Genomic DNA, 15310 nt, shown 5'->3' with positions numbered 1-15310 from the left:
GGTGTGGAATATCCCTTTGGCCAGTTTGGGTCAGCTGTCCTGGCTGTGCCCCCTCCCAGCTTCTTGTGCACCTCCTTGTTGGCAGAGTATGGGAAGCTGAAGAGTCCTTGAGTTAGTATAAACACCGCTTAGCAACAACTAAAACATCGGTGTGTTATCACATTATTCTCATGCTAAATCCAAAACACAGCACTGTACCAGCTACTAGGAAGAAAATTTACTCTATCCCAGCTGAAACCAGGACAGCCACCGAGCAGTATTTGGGAGGGATGTGGATCTTCAGAAGAAGCTGTTTATGGTGAATGGGAAGCATGATTGCACATGCTTCTTTGAAACCTGCACAGCAACTACGATCTTCTCTAGTCACTTAATTACACTGAAAAGAAATAGATACGCTCCAGTGACCCACCAAGATGCACACTGGTGAGTCAAGCTGGCAGAGGTATACTGTTGGTGCCACAGGATACCAGGCAATTTCTAAAATCCAGGGTGATGTATTTCTCCAGTAACCTCCTGAAACCTTTGCCACTCATGAACATGCTCAAGCATTTCAAGGTGAAAGCATAGAAAGTTTGACTGAATATCTATAAAGACACCTTAAAGGGGAAAGTAGTTTGCTTCTTGGACACTGCTCTGAGACCACCTGGAAGGAGAAGTTGGGGGAAAACTGATACCGAGATGAAAGTGCAGGAAAAAAAGATGCAAATTTGTAACAGAGGGCACATTTTCCCTTAACTTTGTTGGAGCTGTGTCTAAGAAACATCCTAAGCCACAGCTATGTTCCTTTGCTTCTCTGATGTGCAGATTTAAGTGCCCTCCTGCACTACATTGTCTGGGTACATGTAACATGTTTACCTTGTGTACATCTTGGAGCATTACACAATTAATGTTAAGTGGCAGTCACCCTTCTGACCCCACAGTGAATAAGCAAGCATGAGTAGAAACTGGTCTTGACAGGGACAAAAACTGCAGAGCGACTCTAGCTGTGACCTGGCTTTTGTTTTCACCCCCGTGCAGTGAATCCCCTCACACAGTCCTTCGCAGAGTCTGTGCATGGGGGACTTACTTCCACGGTAACTCAAAGTGTTTGCAGTGAGGGGGCTTTTCAGCTTCTGCTACATGCTGCTAAACACCATGTAGCATTTTTCTAGAACCGAAATAAAGCCTCATTCTTATTCCTCACTAATCAGACATGCTTCTGTGGTAGGTGGCATCGGTAACAGATGAAATAACTGGAGGTTTTACCTTGTGGCTTGCAGTAGAGTGGGATTTAGTTTGTATAACTATCACTGAGGGAGCATATTTCATGTAAGTGTTGCACAATCTTCATTGGAATCTAATTTGCAATTGTAATAATTTACTTCCAATCCTTCCTCTAAGAGCCATCCTCAGCCAGGACTGCACCAAGGGAATAACACTGCCACTCAAACGGTGCAAGTGGTGAGTGCAGAGCAGCCTCGAAGGCCTGATCGCACCCAAAGCCATGCTGCAGTCACAGAAGTTGGTCAGTGACCGAGCCTTCAGAAAGTAAATTATTCAAGAACCCCAGTCTAATATTAGATAAAGCAGAGACAGAAAGACACCCCTTTACTTTTCATCAAAATGATACTAATTATTGTCCAGCTCTTACTCGTCACCTTGCTCGTACGTGCAGCAAATGGGGCCTAAGCTTTTGAAGACTGTTTTAGGTGTCAGTTTTAGGAGGCCAGGAGTGTACAAACTCACTTGTCTGCCAGACGAAAAGAGCATTTCAATATTGTAGCAGCTGAACTGGGAACTGAAAGGCACATATAAATAAACCTGAAAAATAACTGTAATAAGCAGGACAGGTCCTTCAGAAGAACAGGCAAATAAATAACTGAGGACACAAGCAGTGAAGTTATACCCAGTGCACTGGGAAAGCAAAGAGCACATGCCCCAGAGTGAGGTCCCTGAGGGCAGCGGTGCAGAGGGGGACCAGCCCTGCCATCAGCACCTTTCCCCTCTCTCTTTTACACCAATGAAGCCACAGACACAAATACGCACTTTCCTGACCCTCTAGTTGGCATCACTGGCTGTTTGGGTGCTGTGTATACAGAACTACAGAGGAAGAGAACATGTTCAGCACACGCAGAAACCTTCAACAGTTCAACAGCCAAAGTAACAAATTTCACCTGAATCCATATGACTGTTTTTTTCCCCCTTTAACCTTTATTTGACATAGAAATCACCAAATTATTACTGCCCTTTTCGTAACACAGAGCTGTTGAAGAGCTTCTTGAGGAAGGAGCTTCTATTAATATTTATTTTTTTAATTGGGTGATAAAAAATACTTCCACCTAATAACACCAGGGTGATCAAACCATTTCAAATGCATCTTTCAAGAAAGAATCCAGGCTCTGAGTGAACGCTGAATGGACAAATTTCTATTCAGTTTTCAGTTCAGCAATTGAAAACAAGGACTGAGAAAGAAATTGTGAGAGGGGCAAGCATTGCTGCCTGCAAATCAATCCATGAAAACCAAGTTTCCTTAACTCCCAAATATCCCACTGTCACACTTTGCCCAGCATCCAAACTAAGCAACTATCAACGCTGTTATGCATTGAATTAGCCCTCAGTAACAACTGCAGTGAACACCTCCCAAAAGTATGTCATTCACTATTAAGCTATGGCCAGAAAACATCAGAACAAGTACAGCTTCTTAAACTGCATATGATCATATATTTCTAAAATGGAAAACAGTCTGTTGAAGGCCCACAATTTGCTCTGAATTTTACAGTGTGTAACACTGTGTTACTAGAGCACAGTTACTCCCACTGCATGTTTCTCTAGCTAGTACTGCATGGTTTAAGCCCACACAGCTTTTACAGCCAGTACTTCCCTGGACAGTTTACTCATGTAATACTGCCAAAACGTTACAAGTTGTTCTCCTGCTTGAGTACTAAGATTCATGAGATAATTATCAATGGAAAGAAAATTGGCCTGACAGTTTCTTTGTGTAGTGCATAGATTAAGGCATGGCCACATTGGTACACTGCAAGAAAAGCAGCTATTCAGATGGGCCACCCCAACAACAATTAAAAAAGAAAAAAAAAAAAGACAGAATCTGCTTAGCAACCAGTCTTTTGCTTTCAGACTCTACTAAAGCTAGAAAATCTTCCAAGTTTTCCTAAAGCAAGTTTTATTTTCAAGAACAGCAACAATAACTATTAACCTGTTTGAAGCATCTGGGAATTATTGTTGTGGCCTAGAGCTCTGGTGTCAGAGGAACCGTGTTGCTGCTGTGAGCCACGTACCGACACAACGCATCCCACGCACTTCTGTGAGCTGAGGCAAGGGAGCTTCCAGCATCACACACTGAAGATGACACATTTCCAGGGTGGGTTGGGCTAGTGCTGGGCATGCATTTGGGTTTGACTGAAGGTGGAAAATTCTCTCTCAATACTGAATGACAGATTACAGGCAAGGGATACAGACAGGAATGGCCTGGGAAACAAAACAAAGCATATTATGATAGGTGTGGTGGAATAAGGAACAAGCAGAGAGAAGCAAAGACAGGCTGGCACAGTCCATGCAATAGCCTAGGAAAATGGATCTTTTCAATACAAGATTGGACACAGGCAGAACAAAGGATGCTGTATTAATGATGCTCAGAAATAAAGACAGGCTGAACGGGATATACAGTAAGACAGATGGATAGGAAAGGAAATGCCGCATCTTAGAGATCTGGCAAGATTAACAGCTTGAATGCAATAGCTAGAAAGGGGTCAGAATAGATGATGACACTCTTGTTTACAGAGCTGAGGAACAGACAGGGTGGCAATGACATCCTTAGTGACCGAGGGAGGAGGTGTTCAGAAGGTCCTAGAAATTATTTTATTGCTTTTTTTTTCCCCCCGCTATCCTGTTTTTGAGCTGAAAATTTGACAGCCATGAATAACACAGAAAGACAAGGAATGGTCTTCATTTTGGCACTACATGAGCTGGAACAGAGAAATAAGGGAGAAACAGGCAGAGAAATACTCTGAGAAGAGTCAGGGAAAGGAGAGATGGAACAGGCATGGGTAGAGTTGTGGGACCTGAAGCAGGTGAGGTCAGAGGAAACTGCAATGAAGCCAGTGAAAATAGATAAAGTAGGTGAGAAGGGGATGAATAACAGTGCAAGGTGAATGACAAGATGGATATGGTGACTAACAGGGGTAGAGGAAGATGCATAATGTACAGAGCTGAAAAAACACCGAAAGATAATCCCTGTAAGAGTTTTTAAGAGAGGTGTCTGGAGAGGGGAGGAAACAGGGGCAAGCTTTATTTTTTGGTTGTTTCTAGACCATAAGACTCCTTTCTTTCTGACTATACTGAAGTTTTCAAGAAAGTCATGTAGTTTTGGGCTGCCTGGCATAATCTGTTGAGCCCACACATTATAAAATACGAGTACAGCGTTCTTCAGCTGTCATCTGTATAAAAACGCGTTTGGTTGCAGAGCAGTATTATGACACTTCTCTGACTGCTCAGCCTCCTCACCTCTTACAGAATATACTAGTCTTATGGATGTAGAAAACAGGAAAACTGCTTACAAGTAGCATCTCTGTAAAGTTCTTCCAAGCTGGCATGTAATAATGTTAATTTGAGGATCCTCCTTCATTGTCTTCTGATGCAATTAAAGGAGCCATAGGAGGGCTGGGGAGAACAACAAGCTCCGTGGAGTATGAGAACGAGAAAAGCTATGAGAGGGTAAAAGACATACATAAGCTGTGTATAAGAAACAGGCTAGACATTTTTGTCCTACACAACAGAAAAGCAGGGCAGAAATTTTACATGGTCAAGCAGCTTTCCATGGCCACCTTTTCCTGATACCTCTGTTTTAGCCAGCAGGCCGGAAAAAATGCAGAAGAACAACACACCCTGAAGAACGAGTCTTGATGGGGTGTTCTCCAAGAGCCTGCCCCATCAACCAAGAAATTAGTAACGAACTAATATACAGCTTAGAAGCAAACTAGGTAAGTGGCTGTCAAGATGATCAGCAAGGCAAGGATGGGAAATTGATAGCCCCAACAGTAAATGAACAAGGTGCCCCTCTGCTTTACTAGCAAAGCATCCATTAGGGACAGAGGAACATGAAAAAACAGGACATTCAGTCCATACTGGATAGCTCAAGCAGCCTGCTTTCTTTTCACAAAACCCGCTGACATGAAGGCTTGCCAGTGGCAAGTCAGTGGAATAGCCAGAAGCAGGATCCTCTCTAAATATTACAGATAAAACCAGCTAGAAGTAGGACTGAAAAAAATAACCCCCATCAACACCTTTCTAGGTCACTGTTCCCTAAGATCGCACCTGCCCCTCAATCCAAAACTTCAAGAAAGAAGCTGGACTTGATGTTCAACTGCTGTAAAGCAGCACAGCTCTACTCCTGTCCTCTGAGGCCCTGATCACACTCCACAACTCCATGCAAATCTGCCCGACAAGAATGTGCCGCATGGAGGTGTGCCAGTCAGTCCCATACTGCTAGGGACAAAGGCCGTTCTGTTTGCCTGCCTATGGAGCGCACGTGTGTTCGAGTGTGGGAGTAGTGGGGTTAATGCAAGTAACATTTCCTCATTTGGCTGCAAGGAGCAGGCGTATGACTGACCTGCACTGGAACAGTGGCTCTCCCAGGGCATGTCGAGGGCACTGAGCAAGGGCTGGTCCCAAGTGCCCCAAAAGGAGGGGGAACCTTTCCATGAGCCTCAGGAAAAGCAGCACTGGCACTTCAGCAGCTTGGTTGTTCTCGCTGATCTTTCTTCCCTCCACAGCTCCGCAGTTTTGCTGCTTTTATCAGAGCGGTAATATAAAACTGCAAGGAATATGCCAATGCCTTCACTGCATTAAAACATGGTTGAACTTGCTGCTAACTCTGCCCCCAGTTTACTGAGCTGAGTGTAGGGCAAAGGGCCTTGGTCACAGGACAGGGCTGAATCTGACAGGGAAGATCTTTTGAGGTATTAACAGTGCTCTCTGAAGGGCCAGAAGAGTCAGGAGGGGTTTTATTTTTCCACCATGGGGTTCAAATGTTTTCTGGGGATTAGGAAAAAAAAGAAAAAACTTTGCAGAGAGGAGCTGCTCTAAATCAGGATTTGGAGAGAGGAGAACGAATCCAAGAAATGTCCTGATATCAAAATCATGCTGAGAGGAACCTGGGGCACAAGTATGGTATAAAACCAGATATATTCACTCCTCTGTCTCTATGCAAACACTTAAACCTGGCATAACCTCTACATTAACCTTTACCCAGCATTCCTACTCTGTGACATTCCTTCTTTATCCCCTTCTCTCAGCAAATCTTTGTACTCCAATATCCACTTTGATGGATAACAGCACAATAACACAGGTGTTTCTTGAACTAGTGAACTGGGGCATGGACATCCCAAAAACTATTTTTAAAATAAAGACATTGGCAGAGTGAATTGTAACAGCAAGATTCTGCAAAACAGACTTGTCTTTGCACACCATCAGGCTACCATTTCAAGCAGGAATAACTGCAGTTTAATTTATGCTACACTTCTGAAGCCAAATCTTAGAAGGGGTGCAAATACTGCAGTTCTTCCTCCCATAAAATAGTGGTGGAGAGTTAGGTACCAAACCAAGGATCCCTGAAAGACAAACAAGGAGGTCCCAAGGATAGCTAGTGAGATACATCAAGGACAGGGGCAAGTTCCTTCTCTGTATCAGACAGAGGGCAGGTTTGAAAGCAAGGCTCCCACTTCACACATGAATGGTGAAATCACTCATCTTCACCTGCTCACAGGTTATCCTTGGCTCTCATTGCACAGGGCCTGATCAAGAGTGTGCACTCCACAATCAGGTCCTGCAGGCAACACTGGTTGAAGGATGGCAGATTAGAAAGCCTGTGATTAGGTGCATATGAGAGCCCTCAGCAGGTAGGGACCATCAGGACCTCAGAGGGTTAGTGCCTGCCTGCCACACTAAAATGCAGCAGAGCAAGGATTTGAAGATCTCAGTGGCACCATGGTAGATGGCCCTCACATGCTAGAAGTGGCAGGCAGGAAGCCAAGACCTTCTGCAAATGTGACCCTTAGCTCTACAGGATACAACACCACTGGTACGGATTAAAAGAGCTCTTTTAACAGGATGCCAAAGTATTGGAAATTGGTTGCAGCCTTTGCCATAAAGAGACAACCACCTCTTGTGATTAGCATCAGTAGACACACCATGTTTTCTTTAAGCAGTGGGGAGCATCAGACAGAGTTCTAGGAACCCACGGATACACTGGATAAAACACAGGCAGACTTTGAGATTATTTGGCACAAGTAACTTCAGGAGTTAAAACATTGTTGGATCATTTTTTCTCCAAGGGGAAAACTGTTTGTGGAGCCAAGCCTCTCTCTACACCCCAGTAACTGGGAACACGTTTAATGCCAACAGGACACAGACATTATTAAGAGTCCCCTAATACTCACAAGCTATCATTAACAAGCATTAACAGAAGCTGTTAGAGTCTTTACAATTTAATAGCTGGCTGATGTAAGAACTCCAAAGCCATCATGCTGTCTCCAGTTATTTCCTTTGACTAATGTATTTACGTCTGTTTTACAGCCACAGATGAAATTTTGGGCAGTACCTTCCCCTCCTTAAACATGTCGAAATGTGTGTGGGGAGACACCCGTGCCCACAAAGAGGTGAAACATGGAGGCTACCTCTCCTGTTCTGCTTCTTCAGTTTGGCTCCTGGAAGGAGGAGTTAGGTCCATTCAGAGACCGACCCCATAACCCAGTCATTCCCTTATGCATGTGCAGGGCCCCTTCCACAGCAACACCTCAGCATTTTTGTTTAGGAGTTAAAACTGTGACAGACCCCCATGTGCTATTCTTGCCCCAAGAACTAAGCTAAGCCTGGGGCTTTTTTGTTTGGTCCTAATGAGTACCAGATTAATAGGGCTATTTTGAGAAAGCATGGGTCTAATGAGTACCAGATTAATAGGGCTATTTTGAGAAAGCATGGGTCTAGCAAAAAAGTATATATTTTATAGAAATGCTTATGTGTGGATTGAATTCCTGCTGGTGGTCTGTGTGTATGCTACAGACCACAGCATACCTGGTATGGGAGCTACCTACCCACACCTCACATGTATGTGTGGGAACAAGCATTTGAATTGCTAAGGGCTCACTGCATGACTGCAAGTGTGAAAGCTTATCCCATTTCTCCCACCTTTCCAAAAAACCCCCAACATCCACTTGCAACATAGTCTTTCCTCACATGAGCATAATACACAGTGCTGAGTGAGCTACACTGGCTTCCATCACCCTCTCTTCACCTTCAGCCTGACGGGGGAGGATCCCTTGCGCAGGGGATGACCAAATCCTAATGCTGATGAGGGCATGAGAAAGCAGCTCAGAGTAGCCACAGCTGCCCATGGTAGAAAGCAGAAATATGGCTCTGGCGACCCCGGGACCTCTTAGCTCCTAATCCTGATGTTTGATGAGACATAACTGCTATAGAGTATTTGAATATACTGATTTGCTTTAAATCCATAGTAAAAAGCCCTCTGAAATGAACTTATAAGTTTGCAGACCTGAGAACTGTAGAAACTAAATCCATCAGGCAGTAAAAGAAGTTACAATTCTGACTCCATACTCTGAACATTCACATCTGAGTCCTATGCAAAGTTACACAAGCACTTGGGACCAAAAGCTCGGATCCAGTAAAGATTTATGTCCATCAGGGAACATTATTTCTTGTCCTTGACAGCACTGATCTTTATACAGTACTCTGCAAATAAATCATAATTGCTGCTCTGGACCACGGTTGCCAACCTTGGCTGCAGAAATACACGAGACACAAAAGCAGGAATTAAGCCCTCTAGAATAGAAAAAAAAGGGGGGGGGGGTATTTGTTAACTGGTTTCTATTTGCTTTACTATCAGTTGGGAAAGCAATATACTCACATTAAGATATAAAAATGGTAATGAATCTCCTCTCCCAGATTACACAGGAGTGTTATATATTGCTTCCATATGATCAATAATTCTAATTTTGTTTTCAGTCTGGAAATTTGTTGTGACCATAGTTTTTTCAGCCTATTCTGTACTCTTTCAAGAAAAGGGGATGATAACATTTTGCAGCACTATTTTAATTTTTTTTGTCTTTTGAAATTTGTTCTCATATAGTACACAAGAGATTTCTATTAATTGGGATATAGATAAATAATGTGAAAAATGCTATTAAGGATATTACTCACGTTTAACAAAATTAAAATATGCTGTTCTGATTTCATCTGCATTAACATTTTATAAGTTTTGGGTTTTGTTTTGGGGGTATTTGTTGTTTTTTTTTTTTAAAGGAACAAAAAAACCACCCGAAACAGTTTACATGTCTATCTTGTTTAAAATTGGCTGTGCTTGGAGGAACGCTGGGTGAGCCTAGAACAACTTCCCAGTGAGTGATCAAAGAGTTTAGCACAAGAATAATGCTTTAGAGACTCAACAGCCTTGGTTGTACACTGCTCAGCAAGACAAAGAGGACTGCTACAATATCTGCTGCCTTCGGTACATGGCAGATGTATTGTTTGTGCCACTTCCTGAACATTTTCCTGTATGAATCACTTTGTTAAATCAGAAACATATATGTTGGAACCAATTAGCTTAATTGCATCTTGTAAACAAGCACTGGTTAGCACAAACATCTGTAACATACTACAATATTGTCACTTTAAGACATAAGGCAATCATGTTAATACGTCTTGGATAAAATCCTGGCCTGCTGAACCCAGTAAGTCGTGCATTTCCTCAGGAACAAGACTTCACATACCAAATTCCAAACTTATCAAACATAGAGCCATAAGAGATAAGGAAAAAATAGGGAGTCTTGCTGTTATTTTCCAAACATTTAGTGTTTTGCTTTCACAAGATGGGGACAGTACTGTTCATCTAGTGCTGCAAGGGACTAAACACTCCACATGTTGAACCGCAATAGCATTTCTGCCAAAGCACAGAGCCATATGGAACCTTCGCACAGCAGGACAGAACAAACCCTTTGTACACGTCAGATATTTCCAAGCAGCAAACAGGCCTAAGCCTACTCGCCCAGGCCAATTACTTGATAAGCAGTAGAGTTTTCCTCATTATCGCCATGATCACTCAAGAGCTGGGCAGGCAGGCTTTTTATACGCTTAATCCTTCATGTTCTCGACTTCAGTCTACACATAACACATTTCATGAAGTTTGAAGCTATGTCTGTCCTCTACATAATATTTCTGCACTGGAAGGACAGAACCATAATGCATTTGCAGTACAGATTTTTCTCTTGCCACATTTTACATAATTATACTGTGGAAGCAAAAAAATACAAGGATAGAGTCTTTATTTGGAACAGACACAAAGTAAACTCCAAGTACAATCTAAACACAAAAATCTCTTTTCATGAGCATCAAGAATGCATTTGAAAGAATGTCAAACAGATGCCCCAAGAAAATGACTTCCCCTGCCTCTTTTCTCATCCCAAACCCTTATTATTACTTTTTGATTGATTTTTCTTGGCTCTTACACACTCTTATGTTGATCTTCTTAGGTGGGCTCTATACAACCTTCCCAGCTTTCTTTTATCCCTCTAGTCTTCTTGCCAATAAATTATTCTACTTTTATGAAAGGTTTCTTTTTTATTTCATAACCATTTTCTCTTGATCCAGAATGAGCTAAAACTCAGTGGTTGGGTGTTTTGTTTTTTAATGCAAAACTTGGTCTGCCAAATGCCTTAAAAATGTATTTCAACCTTCTCTGTTTATTTGAAAGCTGCTTCTTCCAAGAAGGCTAAGAATAACGTGGTTACCATAGTTTCCTTATCCATGACCAATAAAACGCAATTGGAATAAAACAAAAGAAAGACAAGCCTACTTACAAAATATGACTAAATGATTGGTCATTGATATCTTCACCCTACATCACTCCTATGGAAAATACTCAAGACTAATCAATATCCAGCTTTTGGTCCAGCAGGGAAGATGAAGAGAAGCCTGACCAAATGCCAACTTTTTGAGATATTTCAATTCCAATACTTAAGATGTCTGTTCATGTAAAATCCCTACCTCACGGATTTAGTATTTCACCTCAGAGATTTTGTATTTTATCGTACTCTTTTGTTCCAGGAAGTGACTGTGTAGGAAAGCACTTTGCTAAGGTTCAGTGAAGCTAAGTGATGGATTAATTACCTGTAGGAACCAGTTGACAAAGTAAATAATGTACTGCCTGTTCTTACAGTTTTGTTGGCCCCTGAACAGGCAAGCTTCAAGGGAACAAGCCAAAAATAATCTTTTTTCTTCCAGTCAACTGGCCAACAAAACCCCACATATGCTTCAAACATTATACAAATTACACCTGCTTTGGACACATCCATTTGCTTTTGTGATTAGAAGTTAAATGATGGAATTTTACTCTAATAAAATGAACTCTTAAGAAAAGAAAGAAAAACAATTGTTCTCAATAATAATGAAAGATGAAAGAGAAAACCACAACATGCATGATGGATATACAGACCCACTGCCAAGTTAATTTTTTTCCTGATTTTAAAGAGTTGTAAAGATTTCCTTTAAAAAAGTAAAATATTTTGCCTTTTCCTTTAAAAAAGGGAAACAAAAATCCAGAGGATGTTCTGTTTGATAAGACACACTAAGACGACTTAGCAAGGCAAGCACCTGAATGGGAGGGTGGCAGAATCCTTCTCCCACACTCTCAGTGCACACTGTGGGACTGACTCCTGTGGTGCCTGGGACTCTCTCACAAGGACACCAGGTAAATGAGGGAGAACGCAACTCAAGATTTTCTAGTTTTCTACTAATGTTTGCTTGCCAGTGACAACAGCCCAAAACAGCTGAGGTTAAATCAAAAAGCTCTGGCCATGGTTTGATAACACCTGGATGTAAGCAATAGGGGAAGAAAATACAGCAAGTGTCTTCCTTACCCCAGGCACCCAGGTCTGTAGTCAGGGATTCTGAGCACTAGGAGCAGGAAAACTGCTAGAAAAGCATTTGCTGCTGTTGCTTTTGAAGAAAAACTCTTATCCTCGCTGTGCAGCTTTCTGGAGCTTTTGCAGATGCCAGAAGCACCATCGCTGCATATATCGAACACACAGGCACAGAGCCTCAGTCAACATAGTTTCAGTTATAGCTTAGCCACAAGAAAATATAATACATCTTTTATCCTTGCCTTCTCATCTTGTGAAGGTCATGTAAAGGTAACAGAGTATAGGGAAGAGAGAAAGAAGGTGTAAGAGTGCAAGAGATCATTCACATGGTGAACATGCTCCACTATTCCAATAAAAAAGCTTATTAGTTCACCGCACCGGAAAAGCATTCTGTGTGTAACAGGATGGCAGTTCTAATGCGTTCGACAAAGCCATTGTATTTTTGCAGAAAAAACATCTTGAATCCTGTTAATACATTGCTCATCGCATCAGTTAAACTAAGTCGTACATTTTTAAATTGCTGATCTCAAGTTAATCAGTGTCAGCACTATAAAAGAAAATAGCTAAAAGCACTGACTAAAAAGGCACGTCTTTCACATCCCTAGAGTGAATTTACTGGGGAACAGGAAGAAGCAGTGAAGACCAAGCCTACATTAAACTTTGCACCCTTCTCATCTACCAATAAAGAAGTATGCAGACCAGTTTTGTTTTGTTTTTTTTTCCCCAACATTTCCTTTATGCCTTCAGCACACCACATTTCAAATCTCACACCAGCCCTGACCAGGCTGCTCGTTAGTGGTTTTAAACTTCCCATCCAAAAACACCTAAGAGGAGAGTACCTGCTCAGGACCTGTGGCTCTGCATTACCTTACATCATTGTCCTCTACTCCTAGGGACAGCACCCTGATGGAAGGCCCAAACCCTGTTATTACCCAGTTGTAAGTGGTACCCACAGTAAATGACATTTGAAGCCCCGTCCACTTTGCCATTATCAGTTTGGTTGTTGACCTCTCTTACGGTTCACAACAAGAAGCAGCATCCTTCCTTATCCTGCCTGTCAGAAACCAACCAGCACAATACCTCATTGATGGCAAGCTGCTCTCCGCCTCCCCCAGGGTGGCCATAGCGGTGGTTGGAGCTCCGGAAGTCCTCATACAGGTCCTCCTCACTTCCCACATCATCTGTTAGAGCTGTCTTATCCAGTGCCCCATCAGCGATCACTGTAATAATAAAAAGAACAAATTGGTATAGAACACAAGATCCTCAGCAGCACTACATCAATTATACAAGCTTGGCTGGGATGAGGGACACTATAACACAGCATAAAGGAAAAAAAGACAAGGAAACTATATAGGCAATTTCAGGACGCAATTCCAGCCTGGTGCATGCCCATTTTTCAGAGAATTTTTCTCCATTCATGTTTTGTTACCATAAATGATTATGTCTTTTTCTGGACTGGAAAGTATGATTTAAAAAAATTCAACAAATGCTGCATGTTGCAAAGAAAAGATCAAGTAAGAATAAGAAAACAGACTCTGAAAAAAGGCACGGGGCAGGGATGATGCAAACATGATTTCATTATGACATTGCCGTGTTGACAGGAAACTTGACTAGGTAACAAGCTCATGCCTGCCAATTCATACCTTGATGATTATGATTTACCAAATACTATCAGACCAAGGAAACTCTCAGCCTTTGGGAAAAACATTCACCTTCCTCTTTGTCCACACATTTATTTAATTTGAGAACTCTTTTTGTTGCCTAAAAGGGTGTTTGCTACAGAAGTATCCATTATTACCACAGGAGGGCCATTCTTCTCAGCACAGCCCCGAATAAGCTACGGATAACGGACAGTTAACGGTCTGTAGCTAGAATAAGCATTGAAGTCTCAAGATATAAGCATAAGCCTGAGAGAAATCAAAATATGGCATTTATACTCCTTGCACAGAAGAAAATAGCACTTCATCTGTTTCATAGACAGAAACCTTCTCCTATGGTCTCCTCAAGGTATTAGCAGATACCCTTTAGTGGCATGTTGACCAATCATTCATTCATCCCATACCTGTATAGGCTACTGAGCATAAACTTTCTGTTCTCAAAATCTGTGAAAAATGTCAATGATTAAAGAAAACATTTACTGCCATATTCATCTGGATTAGCACCTGCTAGGACAACAGTTTCCATGACAAAGAGGTGGGCTTCACAAAGATTTCTATGCATAAAGTAAGTAGCTAACACAAACATGATGCAGAGAACAACAGCTGATATAACTAGTCATTTTAGTTCAAAGGACTTGACATGGCTACGCTAGTAGAACTGAATGAAGTGAAAACACAGATATTGCTATCAGCACTCCTGTTGACAATCTTGGCTGTCCAAGTTACATATGATGTCACACTCAAAGTTTTTGCAGAACAGGTAAAATAAAATCTTTGAGCTTGATCTTGTACGGTTTGAATAGGAAAAGCACCGGTCAGAGCCTGGGGACACATAAACCTGTTCTTGAGCCCTCATTTCACTCCATAATGCAAGTGCATCTTATGAACCTAACTGTGTCAATGGACCAAAAAAAAGTGCCTCAGGGTTCATTAGCTTATTATTACCTGAAAGCAAAGCTCCCCAGTAATACAAAATAAAGTGCTGTCAGAGGTTACAGAAAGACCTGCAAAGATCGTCCTCATCAATGCTTTCATTACACGTGATGTTTTGTTAAGGCCACATCACTTGATTACTTCTAATAACATGGTGAGGTGTAAATTCAGTGCAGCAGCTATCAGTTCAGTGCAGTAACTTGACATCAAAATGACTGGAGTATGAGCTATTTTTGAACTAAATACTTGATTGTTTATGCTCTGAATTCAGTAAATACACAGAACATAGCAAAGACACATTCATTGTCTAAACCTGGAACTCCACTCAATATCGATGGCAGTTCAGGACATGGAGGTGCATATGAGCTTATGATTAAAGCAGAATTTTCTGTGGAAGTCTGTAACTACCGAACCATTCAACTTCAAGTGACATTTCACAAAAAAATCAAGCATTCTCATAGCTTTGCTCTGACACATCATATCATTATACAGAAGTTCTTCACTGAACAAAGCCCTGAGGGGAAGAGGGCCCCAAGAAAGCTGGGTAATATTCAAGGATCACCTCCTTCAAGCTCAGGAGCGCTTTGCTCTGACACATCATATCATTATACAGAAGTTCTTCACTGAACAAAGCCCTGAGGGGAAGAGGGCCCCAAGAAAGCTGGGTAGTATTCCAGGATCACCTCCTTCAAGCGCAGGAGCGATGCATCCCAACAAAGAGGAAGTCAGGCAAAAACACCAGGAGGCCTGCATGGATGAACAAGGAGCTCCTGGACAAACTCAAACACAAAA

General features: G+C 41.9%; 1 protein-coding gene across 1 annotated transcript in view; it reads right to left on the bottom strand.

Annotated features, from left to right (window-relative positions):
• The window catches only part of ARHGEF4 (Rho guanine nucleotide exchange factor 4), a 106470-nt gene that overhangs the window by 32896 nt on the left and 58264 nt on the right, over positions 1-15310 (bottom strand). Inside the window, exon 2 of the mRNA XM_019473395.1 lies at positions 13008-13147. Within this exon, the coding sequence (XP_019328940.1) occupies positions 13008-13147 (140 nt within the window). The remainder of the gene's footprint in view (positions 1-13007; positions 13148-15310) is intronic.

This window comes from Aptenodytes forsteri, unplaced genomic scaffold (genome assembly GCF_000699145.1).
Source record: "Aptenodytes forsteri isolate BGI_AS27 unplaced genomic scaffold, ASM69914v1 Scaffold278, whole genome shotgun sequence".
NCBI lineage: Eukaryota > Metazoa > Chordata > Aves > Sphenisciformes > Spheniscidae > Aptenodytes > Aptenodytes forsteri.
The sequence above is the reverse complement of the archived record's forward strand: the minus strand, read 5'-3'. Positions and strand labels throughout refer to the sequence as shown.